Source organism: Ascaphus truei, chromosome 1, assembly GCF_040206685.1.
Source record: "Ascaphus truei isolate aAscTru1 chromosome 1, aAscTru1.hap1, whole genome shotgun sequence".
In the NCBI taxonomy this organism is placed as follows: Eukaryota; Metazoa; Chordata; class Amphibia; order Anura; family Ascaphidae; genus Ascaphus; species Ascaphus truei.
The window spans coordinates 166,066,568-166,087,186 of record NC_134483.1 but is presented as its reverse complement, the minus strand read 5'-3'; the positions used below and the strand labels follow the sequence as shown (position 1 = coordinate 166,087,186).

Sequence of the window (20,619 nt, the reverse complement as noted above, 5' to 3'; positions counted from 1 at the left end):
AAGCCAAAACTCTCCTCATTGGCATATGTAAAGTGGCTAAACTCTAGTAAAAGAGTAACCACTGTGGCATAAATATTCTGGCAATACAGTGAGCATTGCTACATGCTGCCTCATATCAAACGGTGCGGCCTTTAATCCGAATGCGTTGCAGGCTCTTCTGGTAGCACAGGGATTGAGATAGAGATCACTTAAATAAAAATGTCTGAGGGAGCGAACGTCTCCACCATGTACAGATATTGAACTCTGGTGACTCTGTAACTGTCAGGAAAAAGCAGGTCGGCTTTCTACGACAGAGAAGGTAATAGAAAGTGCAACATTAGTGGGCACCATGAACCAAATGTATGTATGTATGTATTTATGTAGCGCCATTAATGTAAACAGCGCTTCACAGTAGTAATACATGTGGCAATCATGTAAATAACACATAATACAAATAACAGGTCATGGGAAGAAGTGCATTAGACATTAAAGTAACATTTAGGAAAAAGAGTCCCTGCTCTGAAGAGCTTATAATCTAATTGGTAGGAGGAATGTACAGAGACAGTTGGAGGGCATTCTGGTAAGTGCGTGTGCAGGGGGCCAAGTTTTATGTATCATGTGTATAGTGTTAGCCACGGTGCTACTCATGCTTCGTTAAGTAGGAGTGTTTTGAGGTAGGTCTAAAAGGTGGATGGAGACGGTGCAAGTCGAGTATTGAGGGGAAGGGCATTCCAGAGGTGTGGGGCAGTCAGTGAGAAAGATTTAAGGCGCGAGAGGGCTTTAGCTACAAAGGGGGTAGAGAGAAGACATCCTTGAGCGGAACGCAAGAGTCTGGATGGTGCATAGCGAGAAATGTAAGGAGGGGCAGAAGAGTGTAAAGCTTTCAAATTGAGGAGGAGAATTGAGTGTGTGATACAGGATTTGATAGGAAGCCAGGAGAAGGATTTCAGCAGGGGAGATGCCGAGACAGATTTAGGAAAGAGTAGAGTGATTCTGGTAGCAAGAGACGTTCTGTGGTGAGAAAAGACAGGAACACTGTGTTTGCCAGGACATGGTCAGCCATCTTTAAAACAAGGAGCGATTTAAGTCCTTTTGTCAGAGCCTGTGTAAATGTGGCTGCCCTAAGACAGAGATTAATAGCTAGAGCCGCATCAGCAAAATCCCAAAGTCCCATCTCTCTTCAGCCTGTCTAGCAATTGTCGTGAAGGCCTCTATTAGTATTCTTGGTAAAGAGCACTAGAATCTTTTATGAATAATTGCAGAATTGCCACAAGTAGTGATGTCCTTCTACCAGCCATTTTAAGGTTACGGCACACAAAAACCCATTGATCATCCTCCCCGGGAAGCCGTATTTCAGAGATGATATTAAAAAAAATAAAAAAAATCAGATTGCATTGGAATAAAAAAAAAATATGCGCACTAGCAGCTGCCTTCCTAGTGACGCAATAAGTAGAAGAAGCTGAAATACAACGGTGTACAGAATACGTACTGTATGTTCCGCTCAAGTTTGTTCCATTGACTAATCACAGTTCCTATAACATGAAAATTAGAAGGAAACAAAAGAAAACACACCAAAAATAAGCAGCATTTATTGCTGATCAAAAAGACACGGAATCAATGTCATTGCTACCCGTGAGTGTTTCCATGTAAATATATATATATAATATGAGAGGATTTGAAAGAGGACATAAATAAAAAAAATATGTGAACATGTTCCAGCTTCTTGGATAGTTATGTTGCAATTTGTAAGAAACCTTCAGCCAACTGAGGCATACCTGCAGTACCCTTGAATTGTGCTTTTACATGGCACAGAAACCATTGGATCAACAGATTTTTTCCTCTCAGTCTCAGGAGGTAACTTGCAGACACAGTAAGTGACTCTCCTCCACAGGAGCGATTGCCGAAAGAAATAAACGCACAGATGCGGCTGTCATCTTCCTGTCACTTGTGGTCCCGAAACACTGGAGCTAGAGATAATTAATTTCCCCATATGCTGACTGGCGAGCCTCCTACACACTGGCTCAGCTGATTGTGAACACTGTGTATATGAATCTTTGGTCTCGCGTTTCTCTTGGATGTATTTTGGGTCTACCTTGGTTAGCAAGTTATGTGACATAAATAGATTATTTACTTTACTATTTGAGATTGCATTAGATATTTGATCACTATCTTATTCACACTTCTATAAATTAGATTGTTAGCTCCCCAGGGCAGAGATTCCCTTTCCTATTGTCTTACTTTGTTGCATTTATTGTGTTATACTTTCTGTACTGTTTTTTTGTCTCTTTTGTAAATTGCTTCGAATGGGCGTTATATAAATAAAGATATACATACTTACATACATACATACTCTTATGGCTATGTTTGCTAACCAGTGCTAAACCGTTAGTCACCTTGCTAGCCATTCAGTTTATTATGTGATACGGTGGGTAATGCTTAAGAACTCTTAGTATTGTATTGTATTGTATTGTATGTCTTTATTTATATAGCGCATTAATGTACATAGCGCTTCACAGTAGTAATACACGTGGTAATCATATAAATAATAAATAATAGAAATTAGAGGTCATGAGAATAAGTGCTTCAGACATAAAAGTAACATTAAGGAAGAGGAGTCCCTGCCCCGAGGAGCTTACAATCTAATTGATTAGTAAACATATGTCCTTCAATCTATAATAGACCTTGCATCCCACTGCAGGCTTCACTGGCAAAACCACGTTACTGTAGCTATGTATTGTATGCTTCTTTTTCGAATCCCTGCTTGTATTACTTGCTTTTGATTGCTCGTAATGATTGTTGTTTTTTCCTGCCGCGTGTAGTCTCCGTCTCCCGATTCTTCCTCGCCCCAGGGGGCCGAATCAAACAGGCAAGAGCCTCAAAATGCCAGCGATGCTGCAGAATCCTGTTCCAATAAAGAGGTGAGTGGCCTGTCTACATCTGATGTCTCTCCTGCTGCTCATTACTACTGTAGTATCCTCGTCTGGCACTGGGGGAGGGGGGGTTTAACGGAAGAAAACTTGTATTTATTATTTGGGGTACGTTAGTTTGTTTTAGACGCTGTCTAATAGCCTGCCATTTCTTCCTTTAAACGTTTTATTTCACTATTGTTCAACTATATAACAGGGTTCAGAGCAGCTCGGTTTTGGTTTTACTTGAAAATATTCCTGTTAAAAATAGGGATTTATTCATTTATAGATCAAGTCTTTGAGTAATGCTGGACTGGAAGTCCTTCCTTAAAGGGCATTGGATATGTATGTATATACCTGCCTAAAAGCATCTTCAAAGGGTTAACTGAGTTTATCTGTGTTAATGTATTCCATTGTGTTAGAAGGAACAACTATGTTCCCGTTATTTCTTTAAAGAGGAAGTATAAGACTCCTGCGTTGTGTTCTTTTGGCCAGGATTCACTACACTGATAGGAGGCATCAGAGCTCATTCCTACATAAACTGCCATTGACTTGAAATAATTTATGATCGACATCTGATACACCTAATGAGAGCTTGGTGAATCCACCCTCTCCCCCTGTGAGCACCTCCTTGTGGTCAAAGCTGGTCGCTCTGTGCAATTTTACTATAATTGTTTTTGTGAGAAGATGCACTATGGTACGAGACAGAAATGTCATAAAAAATATATATATATTTTAAAAATAACGATCAAGCTCTGTTAATTAATATACGCGAGGAGATATATATACTATAAAAATCAACATATATTAATTACAGTGTACCTTGGCTATCAATCTAAATTACAGTAGAGTTTTTTTCTGGTTGTATGAAGTCCTCTGCAATATGAACACTATTTGTTTTCTTCTGTCATTTGGATTCCAGTGACAAAAGTCACCCTGTAAAAAAAGAAGCTGTCAGATTGCCTGTGTTTGTCTACTTTAGGGCCCACAGGGCATGCAAGAAAGGATATTAATTTGTGTACTGGCACATATGGAAGTTATCGAACAAAACATATAGGTGACCAGAAGGTTACATCTGGAGAACTTCATTTAATAGGGTTTCACTGTGCTCTCTTCTGCGTAACCCAAGCTAAAGAAGGGGAAGGGTTACATGATTACCCATTACATTGGTAGGGTTACATTAATACCAATTAAAATATATTTTGTTAGTGCTTTATATCTTTTACCATGTGTCCCTTATATTAGCAGGCACCAGATGGAATGGCATATCATCCTAACATGGAAATTTGATAAAAGCAATAACTTTATGTAAGATGCAATACACAAAACTACACCTGTTCCTTTATGAACGTGGAACACTGTTTTGCACTGAAATAAAATATTGGGTGAAAATGTAACCTCTTTATGAAAAACACCCTTATACCTCTCTCTTAAAAATTAGATCATTACACTACCGTTGTGTGCTGTATTTTGGGAAACAGCAAAGTTTTGCAAAGACAAAATTGAACTCAAATATTTATACAGTCTTTAAAAATGTGTCTACACCATCAGATACTTCATGATCCTTTGATCATAATTAAAGTGAATAATACTATAGTGATGTTAAACTACAATAACGAATAATTTTTGCAGGGCAATCTTTCAGAGCATATCACATATCCATTAGTGTTGTACCGGGTCCTACATTTTCTGGAAACCGAGTACCCGGGCACAGTGAACCATGTTACCCGGATGGCACTTACCTGCAGGGCGAGGAAGACCGCGGTGACATCTGGTAGCAGCAGCAGAGGTCCTGGTGGCGGTGGCAGCAACAGAAGTCTCTGTTCAGCCGGCGGTCGCAGCAGAAATACAGCACACAGCTGATAACAGTGAGAGCCAGGGAACCATGTGACCGGAGCAGGAGCGTTCCTATTGGACAGCTGGGGAGGAGCTGGCTGTCCAATAGGAACGCTCCTGCTCTGGTCATATGGTTCCCCGGCTCACACTCGTCTCAGCTGTGTGCTGCATTCCTGCTGCTCCCGCCAGCTGAACACGGACTTCTGTTGCTGCCACTGCCACCAGGACCCTCTGCTGCTGCGACCAGATGTCGCCACAGTCTTCCTCACTGGTCTTCCTCACCTTCTGTCGCATGCTGCAGGTAAGTGAGGAAGTATTTTCAGCTACTCTCACATTACCCGGTGCCGGGCCCAGCCCCCTTATTTCAGGGTAGCTGAAAAAGCGCCAGGTACCTGGTAATTTCCGGGTACTCAGTACATCACTAATATTAATTTCATTAAAGAAAACTAAATGGTTTCATCCACTTAAAGCAGCAATACGGGTTTCCCTTTTTAAAATGGTTATTACAAGATTGAAGCAGTGGGTCTTCTGATCTGGACTGTGTTAATTTCAGCTCCGTGGACCCTCTGCTCCCAGAGATACTAACTTCCGCAGCGGTGCCGGTATCCTTTGCAGGCAGAGGAACTGTGTGCCTAACATAATGGCGGCGTTTAAATGTCCCCTGTCACGCAGGCCAATAGGAAGTCGTGAGGTCATCCGGTGTGGCTTTCTATTGGCCCGCATGACCGGGACATTTAAACTGAAAAGAGATCCCAGCACTCCCTACGGAGGAAGGTATCTCGGGAAGCACAGGGACCCCCGGAGCTGAGATTAACGCAGTACAACTCCGGAGACCCCCTGCTTTAACCCTGTAATAAAATAATAAATACAAATATGAAACCCGTATTGCTGCTTTAACAGGGCTAACATCATTGAAGTGAAGAGGGTTAGCATGTGCAAAACGACAAGTTGTGTTTTAGTGAATAAGGCCACCAGACTTATTGCATTAAAATCTCCAAGGCCAGTTCTCTAGTTGGTTCATGTTTAATGTGTTGTGAAGCTGTCTTCCCTTACAAATTACATTTCTTAATGACCTCTGAATGGATGAGTGTTTATCAATCAACTGTTTTATTTACCCATGGCCAACCTTGTCCTCATCAGGGAGGTAATTTGTCCCTTTAAAAAAAAAAAATGTAATGGCAATGTGTCCCCTGGCTAATGCTTCAGTTAATGGGTCACAGTGTGCTAGCTATTTGCCCACTTTAACAAATGTGGCAGATTACATAACAGATCTCCACACGGTTCTCTAACCAACTTCATTTATTCTATTTCCAGCCATCTTTCTAATGGAACAAAATGCTTATATAATCTGCCAGCCTGTCTATCCATGTTCCCTTTCAGTTACTTTTGGCCTGAAAGTCCAATTTCAGCCACAGTTGACAGATGCTAAATAAGAGTCCATCATTATGTTCGCATGGATTCGCTCGACTGCTTTACCATGGTTAGGTTGACGCCCACGTTGAATCAAAATGTAAATGTATTAGTTTTACCTCTAGAATTAACTTCTTCTTCAGTGTTAAGGTCTATGGTCTGTGTAACTGGGATGTTTGTAGGACCCTGTGCAGAATAATATTTAGGGGCCTGGAGTCGTCTTGTAGATGCTAATACAATGTTAGTGATGGTACGTTAGAGTGCTTTGAAAAACCTTGCATACCAGGCCTCCAAAAACCCTTAGAACTGTATCGAGGAAACATCAAGCCAAGTGACACAGGGTTGGGAGCACTCAAGTATTGGTCTCTATGATCAATGAGTGCCCAAATGCCACTCGCTTTCTTTTACCCTAGTGCCACCTCTTTTATGTGGAGCGAATCTTTGACATGCCAAGGAATGCATCAGACTCAGGAACGTGGGACTAGAATGAATATAATGTAAAGATATCTTCTTTTGACAGCGATGGAGATTCACAAGGAAGTTAATTATTATGCAGCAGTTCATGCACAGAGCCCTCTCCCCCCCCCACCCCCCGCCCCATATGAAAATGAATATACTGCAAAGCATCATATCAATAAACGCATCCAGCTGTTGAAAATGTTTCTCATTTACTGCACTATGACATTAACAAAACATCTGGTAGATATAGGAACTGCCAGAGATAGCCACAGTTCCTGCTGCCTTTAAAATAATGACGGCCAGGTTTGCTAAGTATGTTTTGCTCACACTATTACCGTTTGGCAATATTATGAGCAAAACCTGCTTGCATGGCTCTGTAAGCATCAATACAAAAAAAACAGCGTGCTCATTTTCTAAGGTTGTAAATATTTACAAATGCTGCAGTGCTACATAAGAGCATGTTTGCCATGTCACTTTATCCCGTTAGTCCAAAGGGACTCTTCTCCTGTTAACCCCCGGGGGGTAGGGGAGGCAAAAGAAAATACTTTTGAGACGTGAATGTTTTACCATCATTTCAATTTCAGCGCCTGAAAATCCAGAGACCTGCTGACAGTCACCTCAGTGACTTCAAGAGGTAGCATGCAGCGTTTGCAAGCATTGTCGAACCATCAACAACAGGAGCCTGCCAATACAACCCCCGAACTCCCTAATTATCTAAACACGCTAATAAACAAGATTGCGCACCGTTCCCCGAATAACTGCTAATCGTTTGAAAATAATCTAATTTTTCTTAACAGACTATATATACGGTGTGATTTTTGCATGGAACAGTTTGATGTATTTGCTGTGCATGATTTGATTTGTTTGAAACAAACACTCTTTGTCTTAATTACAGTCAAGAAAAAGTTTGGCTTCATTCCCAACCTACGTGGAAGGTAAGAATAAAAAGTGGGGGCTACTATAATTAGAAATGTCAGCGGAATAAGTGCCTGCGATGGCCGGAGCTAAACTGCATCTCCATTATATCCCCGGTCTCTAGTTTTTTTTTCATCTGCAGCTTATACTTGATTTGGTAAAGGGCAAATAATGTGATATTTGCATTATCTGACTCAAACTTCTGTCATAATGAGGAGGGACAGCCATCATTTTTTTAAAGTGCTGTAGCTTCTTATTGGTTATTGGGAATCTATTAACCATGACTCATAAATCTGACAGACTCACATTTATTATTCAATCAGAAATCGTATTACAAAGGGGTATAGTTTCTATTATTCAGTATTATCCCAAATGCATAGACTTGCAGCTTGATAATGTGCTGGCATCCTCCAGGAGAGGATTATTGGTTTAAAGGAGCAGTTCACCCCAATATGACCTATTTTAAAAGGGAGCTCCATGCTATGCCCTTTAAAGCAGATTACCAACATTATTTGTATTCATTTTTTCTTAGCTATTTTTTTTCAAGGCCCAAAGCCTGTCGGAGAGTTTTCACATGGCAACTCCTGCTGTTTATTCTAATGAGCTTTCTCTTTTGCCATTTAACGAAAACTGGAGGAGACTCTGATGGTTTAGACCATAGGGTGCCCTGTGACATAGCTGAGGGCCGGCTCGCCAGGGCCCCCGTGACGTGTGGCTACATCACGCCCTTTTGCTCATTTTCATGGGGAGATTGCGTGAATGCGATCTGAGAAGAGGAGGCCACTTTTTCATTGTTCACGGCACACAGATGACATTGCGGACATGTGATAAGTTTTGCCTGAAGAGCCAAGGCCCTCTGGTACTGCCGCCCCTTTGGCATTCAAGCGTTTTTAAAGGTGTTCAAAGATGTAAAGCTTTGGTTCTGCATTATAGGATTATACGGAACAGATAAACAAACCCTGTAAGCATGCTAAAAATAATAATAAATCCGTCTCTTTATTTATCATGATATTATATCTTGCAACAGGTATGCCAACTACTGCTCCAAAAAGTGCTCTGATTGGCTAACTGTCCCTCCTAATTATACATTACACGATGGCCGTATAGTTTTCCCAACTCATACACCTAAGTAATTCCCAATGTTTTGCTGCAGTTCCTGGACCCTGTGATCCAGAAGACTTAATTGATGGAATCATTTTTGCTGCCAATTACCTCGGCTCAACACAGCTGCTCTCTGACAAGACCCCTTCTAAGAATGTGCGCATGATGCAAGCACAGGAAGCCGTCAGTCGGATTAAGGTGAGCAGTTGCACTTCCCTCATAAGTGGTACAACATTGCGAGCCTACCTCTGTGTTATCAGGGGTCCAACCCCCGTGCTTTAGCCTCCCAGGCGAGTGCACTTCCAGAACTCAATACTTCTGCAGATTTACTGCAAGCGGACACTTAGAATAATAGAGCTGGACTCCGTCATCTTATGATGTCACAGAGCTAGGTTGACAATACAATGAGCTGATGAAATTCCAGCTGTGAACGTTATTCATAGCCCACAGCGTCCTCTTTTTCATTCTCTATCTTCACTCTTAACGGATGAGCAGCAGCACTCATAGTAAATCATCTAATTCAGTGTGTAGAAGGCTCACCCAACTGGTATATTGCATTAAAACCCAGCGATGAAGGGTTAAAGTCCCTGCATCTTCATTTTTTTACAATACTGCATCCATATTTTAATATGAGTTTTCTTCATGCCGTTAAGTTCATGTTCCATAAAGTATAGTTTTTTTTTTTCTGGAGATCATAGTGAGGGTTTGGGTTAAAAGAAAAAGCAGTATTAGTGACTTTGTCTTTCCACGTGATTCATGTTCTTATCCCTATACAGTAACATGCAAACTCCATCTCACTGGTTTATAGCTGTCTAGGTCCAAGGACCCAAGTGTGTGAGATATGAATCAGGAAAAAACATTTGTGGAACCAACAAAGCACATTTTAATGGAATAAATCTGAGAGCACTGATTGAGACTCTATGGTGGTTTATACCTCCATTCATGGTGGGGATGAGTGAAACAGGCTATTAGTGTGTGAGACGCATCCAATCTGGATTGGGATCTGACAGGCCAACCAGAAATAGGTCTTCTGCTATCTGCCTCTGAGTATATCTCCCTGCTTAGGTTTAGTATCTGTAACTTATTCTCTAACCATAATCCTGTCTTTGTTTATTTCATGCTAAGCAGATGGCCCAGAAATTAGCCAAAAGCAGGAAGAAGGTGCAGTACAATCTCATCAGTTTGGTGTTTTATGCTTGATCCTTTTTTAGTTTTTGCATTTTCTATTTATTTTTTTCTTTCCATTTCATGTTTTCTGCATCCTGCAAAGTGCCACCTAATTTGTTTCAGAATCGCCTCAGAATGAGCCATTTCTTTATCAAGTTAGCCATTTTCTCCTTTTTTGTCACTGGTCATCCAGTCATTTCATGTTGCTCCCATTTAACTGGTACCATATTTAGTGAAGCTGGGGACACACAGATTAGAACAAGATTAGAATCATCACGTCTGTAAATTGGTCCCTAATGTACCTAACAGGTAGCTGGCATCCGTGGACTTAAGCCTTAACAGCACAAGATATTGTTTAAAAACATAGCACACCAATGTCTTTAAATTGCTGGATGCAACAAAAAAACTAATATTAGCCGTACTTTCCACACCCGCACACACACACACGCTATGTAAATATGTTAGAAATACATACTACCCTTGATTTGAATTGTTTTAATGTACACGTTTAATGTCGCGTTTCACGTACTCACAATTTCTGCGTATAAGTCTGATGGACGGCAGTTGTTACGTTTGTTTGTGTTTATGTTTCACAGTGTGTTTTAAACAATCCTGTTATCAGAACACCAGCACCAAAAGTGGTTTGAGGTTTTCGTTTAATTCATCCTGCAGCTTCTCTGTGCTAAGTCCCGTGTGTATTATTAAAACCCTGTATTTGCAGCCAACACAAACTTTATTAGGTTAAATAGTTTTTTCTTATTTAAGAGGTGGGATGTGGAAAATAGACACAGGCACAATGTAAGACACTAATATAAAGTGTAAAGAGGTGAGATGTGTTTGTTTCAAGATGCATTACCCCTTGGCACACATAAGACCTTATTCTGTAAGGTGGGATAAGCGCAGATAACGTGCTATCGCAGGGAAAGTCTCATTAAAGTCAATGGAGCTTTTCATTCGATAGCACGTCATCTGCGCTTTTCACACCTTACAGACAGAGCCAAATAGACTTGCACTTTAGTAACAGCACTGATTTATGTAACACTTTCCCTACCAATTTGAAGGGTTGTTTCTTAAATTAATAAATGTTCGATAGTTTCAAATATTGATCAGAATGTGTCATGCTGCCGACAGTAAAGCTAATATCACATAATATACAGTACGTCCATTTGTTAGGGGCGTCTTAAAGGATTATACGGTATGTAGCTGACAAGTCATCATAGAATGGAAGTGATGAGGGCTGATTTGTAGGGTATTTATTATTTATAAAAAACAAAACATTTACAAACATATCAATACAAAAGAAACAAACAAATTCAAATATACATTTTATTTCAGAATATTTACACTGTATACAGAAAATATTTACACACTTATGTCTGAACACCCGCCCATCTTGGTTTCATTTAGGTCAAAAAAATAATAAGAAAAACCAATGGGAGATTTCACCATGAAGCTAGTGGCATGAACAGGAAGCAGAATTGTATGCAAGACGGGAAAAAAAACACATTTTTGGGTTCACTATTTTAAACAGAGAAATACTGCAGTGGTTGGATGGGCACGGTACAATATGAAACAACGAATAACACCCGGCCTTTTTTTCCTTGACCTCTTATAAACAGCTGCTGTGTGTTGTGTTGTGACACTAAGAGCTGTTGTTCTGATAGCTGGATCTACGTGCAGTGCGTCTGTCCTCTAACGGAATGTGAAGGAGACGACCTTCTGAGCGATTCCGCTGACCTTAATACATTGTTTTCTAGGCTGCAGAAGGGGAGGCACAGCCCATGACAGAAGTGGACCTCTTCATTTCTACGCAGAGAATAAAAGTGTTGAATGCTGACACGCAGGTAAGGAAGGATACATGACTTTAGGCATCTTGCCATCAACAGATCATTAGGAAAACAAAAAGAACGATTCCTGCGCTCCTACCAATTAGGCTAAAATAAAATAATGATCTCATGAATAAGGGTTATTTTGTTAAAGCCTTTGGCCAAAGCGTTATAAGCCTGCAGCCAACGTCAAGGCATAACCGTATGCAGGTACCTACACTGAATATATGTAATTATTGTCCCGTGGACTAGTGAAAAATGTGAGAAAGCCCTGACGGCGTTAAATAAAGCATATGCTTGTGTGAATAGTGCAACTAAAAGCTGGCTAAAGCCAGTATCATAGTTACCTTACTATGGAGGTAAACTGTTGGTGCACAAATTCCCTGGTGTGAATATAATAAAACTTACATATAGTTTGACACTCCCCAAATCGCAAGCTGAATCACATGGGGCAAAAAGAGGAGCGCTAAGCTTAATACATAGAGACTCGGCACTAATATAATGTACATTTTGCTCCACAATTGCTTTGATACGTGGCACCTTGGTCTTTTTAATATGAATAACATTAGCTATGTATGTGCTGTTTTACAATAGAACCATACCAGCCATATATAAGATACTGGGCAATGATACAAAGATAAGAGTGAAGCTCTGAGGTGTGGAACATACAATCTAATGTCTTTATACCTGCCATACAGAGACTGAATAGTTCAATGCTGTTAGTCTGACTCAATTATTTGCAAGATTCTACAATGAAACCTTTTAGCAAGCTAAAGGCTGTCACCCACAGCTATAGCTAAATGCTGCCAAACTCCCTGCTGAACTTCAAGTAGGAGGTAAATAGCATTGCTGGTATAACATGTTTTTACTAAGAGGAGCCTGAACTTCAGGATTTATCAATCTCAACTTGGATAAGGCAAAGAGGCACAATTACACCTATTTGTAAAGGTGCGCTCAAGTGGGTTAATATTGGCGTTAAGTTGATGTTCAAAGGTGAAATGTATATGTTAAAATCTAACTTTTAATGCACAACTTAAAATAAAGTGACGGAACTCAATGAGAGCTAGAGACACATAATTAGTATAACTTGTACTGGAATAGGTAAGATTGGTGCAAGGGAGGGGAGGGGGCACAAAAAGGGTGGGTGGGGGGAGAGTGGTAGTAAATAAGGTCAATGACCTTTGAGGTATACTGAGGAAAAGGTGAAAGGTGTGATTGGAGCTCAAGCAGATTAGTGAAAATTGGTATGTGAGTGGCACTGCAGCACTTAGTCTGTCCGTCATTAACAGGCATCTTCTCCTTTTAATCCCTGCAGTGTAACAGGAGCCTGCAGCACATCGCAAAGCCTTGCACTGCAGGGCCCTCAGCATGGAAGGTGTTAATAGCGCTCCCCTCCTTTAATACGTAATAGGTGCATATCATTTGTAATTACCGAAATGTTCTGACGGCACCACAACCGAGAATCCATATATACCTGTAGTAATTTAAATGAATTTCCCCTTCATAGAATTATCATCATTTGATTGCCAGTTTAACCCGTAAACATGTTGAAATATTACTGTTCCATGTTACAAAGTACATGACCCCATTCACTAATTGCAATAGAGCCATTGAAGGGAATGAGTTAGGAGGGTAAGCTAGCATAGTTATGTACATAACAAATATGTCTGTGACGCTGACAGGCTCTCTTTAATCTTTCATTTCCTGTTCTGTGACCCGGTATGTATTTATATGCTGGTATAAGCAATCACAAAAAAAAAGCTGTGTGTGCTGTGCACGCGCATAGTAAGTGAAACTTCTTTGACTTTTGTCACAGAAATTGTATTTGTATTGGTGATGTTTTAATTAAAAATCAAAATACAATTTCATTGACAAAACGCAAATAAATTTGACTTAGAACATGCGTACACATCCCTTGTATTTGCACTAAGCGTGAATTCCTCGTGTGTGCGTGACTGTGTGTGTGTGCGTGACTGTGTGTGTGTGCGTGTGACTGTGTGTGTGCGTGTGACTGTGTGACTGTGCGTGTGACTGTGTGACTGTGCGTGTGACTGTGCGACTGTGCGTGTGACTGTGCGACTGTGCGTGTGACTGTGCGACTGTGCGTGTGACTGTGCGTGTTACTGTGTGACTGTGCGCGTTACAGTGCGTGTACGCGTGACAGTGCACGTGACAGTGCACGTGACAGTGCGTGTGCACGCGACTGACTGTGCGTGTGACTGTGTGTGTGTGCGTGTGACTGTGTGTGTGTGCGTGACCATGTGCGTGTGTGTGTGACCGTGTGCGTGCGTGTGACCGTGTGACGTATGCGCAGCCCCCCTGCACCTCACACATCCCCCTAACCTATTCACAGTCAGTGTGTGTATGTCAGTCAGTGTGTGTGTATGTGTTAGTGTGTGTGCATGTGTGTCAGTCAGTGTGTGTGTATGTGTCAGTGTGTGTGCATGTGTGTCAGTCAGTGTGTGTGTATGTGTGTCAGTCAGTGTGTGTGTGTGTATGTGTGTCAGTCAGTGTGTGTATATATGTATGTGTGTGTGTCTGTCACTGTATGTGTGTCTCTCTTTCTGTGTCCTGCCCCCTCTCTCCTGACTCCTCCCCCCCCCCCCCCCTCACAGACAGGCAGAGCTGCGGACTCGCGGCGGCTCTGCCTGAGACTCTCCTCCCTCCCCCCCCCCCTCACAGACAGGCAGAGCTGCGGACCCGCGGCGGCTCTGCCTGAGACTCTCCTCCCCCCCCCCCCTCACAGACAGGCAGAGCTGCGGACCCGCGGCGGCTCTGCCTGAGACTCCTACTCCCCTCACAGACAGGCAGAGCTGCGGACCCGCGGCGGCTCTGCCTGAGACTCCTACTCCCCTCACAGACAGGCAGAGCTGCGGACCCGCGGCGGCTCTGCCTGAGTCTCTCCTCGCCCCCCTCCACCCCCCGGCGAGACGCGGCCGCACCGGGCACCGGGCAGATACCTAATAAAGGCCCCCCCCCTCCGGAAGTGCTGCGTGGGCAGAGGCAGTGTCGGCGGGGAAGGGGGGCAGCGTGTCATCGTCAGCGGGAGCTGGCTTGGTGCTGTGGGGAACGCAGCTCACTCTACCCCCCCCCCCCCCCCCCCGTTCCATGCCTCGGCCGAGGGAGGTCAGCAGGAGTGGCGGCAATTAAATTTTGAGGGCTGCCGCCGCCGCATGTCAGCGGGTGGGGGGAGCAGAGCTCGTTATGAGCTGCGGCGGCGGATACCCTCCATGATCCCTGGGCTCCTCTCCTCGACCCCGGCGGCGCTGAGTCAGCGGGACGCAGGAAAGCGGAGGTAGGGAGGAGAGAGGCTGCGCAGCATGTCAGCGGCCGTTAGGAGCGGCGGCTATCGCCGCCGCATATGTCATGGTGTGTGTGGGGCTGGGTGGGGTGTGGGGGGTGATTAGGAGCGGCGCCGGCGGCTATCGCCGCCGCCGCCGCATCTGATTTGTGGAGCGGGTGTGATGTCAGTGTTGGGGTCGGGCTGAGCCAGAACACAGCCCGGCCTCAACTGCCAGCACTGACGTCACATCCGTTTCATTTCTGTCTCCACAATTCTTTTTTGCCCCATCACGAATGAGGTGCCACTAAGGAAGTTTCACTTCAAAAATGGAGGGAACAAGTGCCAAACACCCCAGTATGGAGCCAAACAGTTTCTTTTTCTTCAGAGTTACAAGGGAAGGTGCTTATCTCTTATGGTGCGGTCGCACTTCATATATAACAGACGTGAGGGAAAGAGGCGAGCCCGCACACTACCCCAAAATAACGTAACACACAATTCCAAAGAGAATATCCAATTCACTTTAGACCAGGGGTGGGCAACTCCAGTCCTCAAGGGCCACCAACAGGTCAGGTTTTTAGGCTTTCCCTGCTTCAGCCCAGGTGGCTCAGTCTTTGACTGGGCCACTGATTGAACCACCTGTTCTGAAGTAGGGACATCCAGAAAACCTGACCTGTTGGTGGACCTTGAGGACTGGAGTTGCCCACCCTTGCTTTAGACGATACCCATGGGTGGTGAAAAAAAGGACCATGTCACCTTACAATGCAATCAGGTAAGTATACTGGTATAAGGGCATCACACCACTGGGATAACTGATGTCAACTAATTACATCAATTCCCACTTTCTCCTTCTCTGTAGTTACTACATGTAAGGAAGGACCCACTCGGCTGCCCACCCTTCTTTCCATTCTCCTTCACTTTCCTTTTCATTTGAAAAGGTCTCAGTGTTACCTGTGTAGATGGTAAATGCTCTCCTTGGGACATTTAATTGCCCCATGATGGGGCCACGAGTCCCAGAAATGTTGTACATCCAGTCTCTCATGTTTGGGGGGTTAAATGATGGTAAAAATGTTGTATTATGATTATGAGCTAATTTGTTCCTTATTTTTATAGTGGGTCTTTGTTCTTCCTTCTTCAGGCACATTGCCCATACCAAAAGCTAGGTTTTATGTTCTTTAATGCTGGGGCGCTTTGTGCCTGCAAACCTCTATGTTGCCCAGTCTAGGACATAACAACTGAAACTCCTAAAGTTAACCCCCTACCCTAAAACGTACTTTATTGTGAAAGTGGCCGGCGGCTGCAGCTCCTTACGTGGCTAAATCCTGGTGGGGATTTGGTGACGGAGGGACAACCCCGACCAAATGTCCCATTCTGGGGTTGCCTACATTGTCAGCTGTATATAAGAAGTAGAAAAATACTACTACTGTATTCTGTTTTGATGGGGAATCGTTTCCTGAATGTCTAAAAACCAAGTGCATCATTTATCCCTACAGTGCCACAGAGACATTTAATACACTGTAGACCAAAGCATTGCAGGTGTTCCTGTACTCCTGCTGCTTTTGTTAATAAACTCTGAATTGTCCTGCTTTTAGTGACTTATTATTTTTTAATTTTTCTTTTAAGCAAAGGAAACCAAGGTCAGGCACTTTCTCCAGTCTGGTTTTTTTTTTCTTTTCATCCTTTCCATCAAAAGAAAACGCAGGCAATGCTATTGGTCCTCGGTCTTTGGATGCCTTGTAGCTGACTAAACTGCGAGTGATTTGTCATCTCTGACATTGACGCCAGGAAAGTTAGAAGGGGAAGGAACCTGCTCGAGTCTGTGTGTATCGGTCGGCCATTCCCAGCACTGCGTCCGTATAAGCAGTCTCGGGAGGCTGGGTCTGTCTTCTCCTCTGACGACAATGGTATTTATTTCTCCTATGTTCACACCCTTCTTCTCTTCCTCGCATTAGGAGACAATGATGGACCACCCTCTGAGGACCATCTCTTACATTGCGGATATTGGGAATATTGTGGTCCTCATGGCGCGCCGGCGCCTGCCTCGCACCAATTCCCAGGAAAGCGTGGAGGCGTCTCACCCATCCCAGGATGGAAAAAGACAGTACAAGATGATCTGCCACGTGTTTGAATCTGAGGATGTAAGTAGCGTCTGATGCATAAACATGAGTTGATGCATCTGAAAGGATCAGTAACACACAGACAATTAGACTAAAATACAGTCACTTGATTCTGTAATCTGCTAGCGTGTAATGTGTCAATTTAAGTGATATTGTTGGCACTAATTTTGCATGGCTATTTGCAAAAATATAAACAATACTGTGTAGACAGAGGACAGCACTCACATGCACTTACGTAAGAGTTGTTTTTTTTTTTTTTAACCTTTTTACTCTTATGCAAGTCAATGTAAGTGCTGTCTTCTGTATGTAAGGTATTGTTCATAGCTTGCTCTTGTGAGCACCCATGGCAGATTTCTCAGCGAGAGGGCTCTAACACAGGACTCAAAACATTTCCAGAAGTAAGCATTGGTTTAGTTACTGCTTGTTCCTTCCTGGGTATTTAAACGATCAACTAATAGGAAGCAGCAACTGATGATGATGCAGCTTCCTATTGGCCCGTGGAACCTGGGAGATTTCATGACCATTTTGATTTGCCTTAAAGGAGTTTTAACAATGGTAAGTATCTCGGCATCCGCGATGTCCCAGAGCTAAAAGTAACACTATCCCGCTCCAGGGAACCCGATGGTTCCAGTGTTGCAAAATTAAAAAAAATATATATATATATATCCAATTCCTGCTTTTAATATCTTGCAGAAAAGAAAATAACGTGCCACATCAATATTATGTTACCGTTATTTATCTCTATTTTTAAATGAAAGTTTCTTTATATTTGGCACAAATTAGTGATATGAATTTGCACAAAGTAGAACTGCTGTGATGTATGACAATACATCTTTTGAGTGACTCATTTCTTCTTAATAAGTTGTTCTTATAGTGTAGCGCAGCATATTTCTAAGAGTACTCCCACAATGTATTATTGTGTTAGTCTCACTTTTTTTTCTCTCATCTCCCTGTGGATTTTGGTGGAAGCGAAAAAGACATTTTAAACAAAAATGTGTATTTCAGTAATGACAGCTGAAATGTATCTTCCTTCCAGTCTTGTATCATAAAATCATGATTATTATTTAGCGATCAGTCAGGGCCATATTTACTAAGCAATGCTACTCCATAATCATCTTCCGATGCCGGAAGACACCTTATGTCTCGTTCAAATGAATGGGATGGGAGGTGTCTCATGGAATAGCACGTAGTAAATATAGTAAAGCACTTAGTAAATATAATCCATAGTATTTACTGTCTTCAATTTTTTTGTTCTTTGTTGATCATCAATGTTGATTAAGCCTTTGCAGGTAAGACCCTTTCATGAACAAAATACATTGGATTCCCCTGGTGCTAACCGTCTGCATCTCTCTTCCTAGGAGATCATGTTTTTTTTAGATACATATATTATCAGTCCAATGCACCATATATCATAATAAAAGTAATCGCAATTGGAAACAAGAATACGTAGTACTCTGACCCCAGCATTCATCAGAGTAAGCAGTATTGGCATTATCACGTTTAATAGCAGGTGCTCGGGCCTTCAGTTCGCAAGTTTGTGAGTTTGAGTTTAGCCTTAGCCACTGTGGAATATTTGGCAAATAGTTTGACCTACCTGTGTCTCATCTTTCCCCTTGGTAAGCTGTTGAAATTAATTATTATATTAGTATCTTGGGATAATAATAATAATAAAGTTATTAGGAACTGGAAAGTAAAAGAACAGATTCTCATGTTTACATTTAGAACCTAAGTCTGTGTGACAAAGGAGTCATTTGGTTACATCTTTTGATCAAAACATGATTTCAAGCCTGCCAACCTCGTCAATGTAGACTGCGTTTAGCACTTACCTACATACACTGAATATATGTCATTTCTTATTGTCCTGTGGACTAAACTTTGTGAAATATGTGAAAATGCCCTGAAGGGGTTAAATAAATTAAGCATACACTACCGACACAGTTTATTGCACTGCGGCCAGTTCCGCAAGCCGGGAGATTTCCCGGCTTGCTAGTGGCCGCCCCTCGGCGTGCGGTGACGCGCGGTCACGCGTCATCGGGAGCCTGCGCCCCCTGCACGCGTGTCCAGGGATCCCCGAGGGAGCCCTGGTGTCCCGCGATGTGGGGGACGGCGGCAGGGGGTTCCGGGGGACCCGGCGGACCCGGCAGCGGGAGGGAGAGCGCCCCGATCGGAGGGCGCTCTTCCGCTGCTTCGGCGCGTGCCCGGCACCCTCCGGCGCGCGCCAGTTTACTGCTGCGGCCGAGAACGGGCAAATGCTCGAATAAACTCGGCCGCAGCAGTATGCTTTTGTGAATTAGTGCAATTAAAAGTTGGCCAAAACAAGTATCAGAGTTCCCTTATAATAAATCTTCTTTCTGTCAGCCATAGACACTCGCCTGCTCTTCAGTGGAGGGTGATGTGTAGACGGACAATGAGGTGTATTATACCTTTATGCTAATTGGAGAATTGGTTGGGGCTCTGTTTATCATATATATGTAAGGCCAATCCTTTTACCAGCAGCATACTTCTAAAGAGAGGAGTGCGGTTATATGTACAGTCTTCCAGGAACTGGAAAGTGCTGTACAAATACAAGATACTGCTAATATCATTGGTTTGTTCCACTAGTTAATATGGTTATTATCATCCGTTTTATTTTCATGTTCCATTACATTTTCAACGCTAACGTATGTACCTTGTATGTTTGCTGCTTTTCTCACATTACTGTATTTGGAGGTCTGGATTTACCCAGCATGCATTACACACCAGCACAAGCACCAAGCTATGACATAGTTATAATTAGAACAAGGCATGCATTGCCTGGATGGATAGATGCTGGCTGACCTTGCCAGCAGGTCATACTGTACTTGGTCGCTGACTGCTTCCTTGCTTCCTGTCTGCTTGCATGCAGTTCATGAAGAGAGATGAGATGCTAATTAGATGGCATCTTTCCAGGACCAGTGGAATTATGCCTGGAGTTTGAGCATACCCATTGGAACTTTTTTCTCTCTAATATGTCGAACATTGGGAAAGGGACAATATAAATATATTTACTGCACTTTTTGTATCCAGATGTGACATTTTTACTCTTCTCGCAAGACACGTCTTTCTTGGACTTGTACTTTAAAGACCATGCTCCACTCTCTTCAAAGACCCTGTAGTGCATTATGTCCCCAGTCATTACACCAGTATGTAACTGAATATAGGCTTCTGGTAAATAATAATAGCAATAGTGAGGACTTAACAATAGGACAATAATCATAGCAGGGACACAACATGAACTTCCGTCATCTTATTAACGTTTTGGTGAGTGAGGCACCAACTACCCATAAGTGGTTGTGTGCTCAGTCTCTGAGGGCTTATTTCTTGAGGAATAACATAGGTTGTTGGGGTTTTTTTTGATGGTGTGTATTTTGCTTTATGCCATAGAGGTCAAACTCAGTCCTCAGGCCACCAACAGGTTAGCTTTTTGAAGCAAGTTGCCTTAGTGTTAAATTAGAGCTAGATGAATTGGGTAATTAAAGACATCTTGAAAATGTGGCCATGAGGCCTGAGCTTAACCCGCTTCATGTTAAGTCTATACTCGATAAAGTGTTGAGAAGCATGCTTCACAATCAGCCAAAAAGTCTGCATATCCCACGTAACTTCCC

General features: G+C 42.7%; 1 protein-coding gene across 4 annotated transcripts in view; it reads left to right on the top strand.

Annotated features, from left to right (window-relative positions):
• The window catches only part of APBA1 (amyloid beta precursor protein binding family A member 1), a 160,180-nt gene that overhangs the window by 126,669 nt on the left and 12,892 nt on the right, over positions 1 to 20,619 (top strand). For 3 of the 4 annotated variants that reach the window (XM_075597746.1, XM_075597738.1, XM_075597755.1), the window contains 6 exons: positions 2,799 to 2,897; positions 7,486 to 7,525; positions 8,659 to 8,804; positions 9,735 to 9,767; positions 11,531 to 11,617; positions 16,832 to 17,017. In XM_075597746.1, the coding sequence (XP_075453861.1) occupies positions 2,799 to 2,897; positions 7,486 to 7,525; positions 8,659 to 8,804; positions 9,735 to 9,767; positions 11,531 to 11,617; positions 16,832 to 17,017 (591 nt within the window). The remainder of the gene's footprint in view (positions 1 to 2,798; positions 2,898 to 7,485; positions 7,526 to 8,658; positions 8,805 to 9,734; positions 9,768 to 11,530; positions 11,618 to 16,831; positions 17,018 to 20,619) is intronic. The other variant, XM_075597763.1, reaches the window with a different exon arrangement.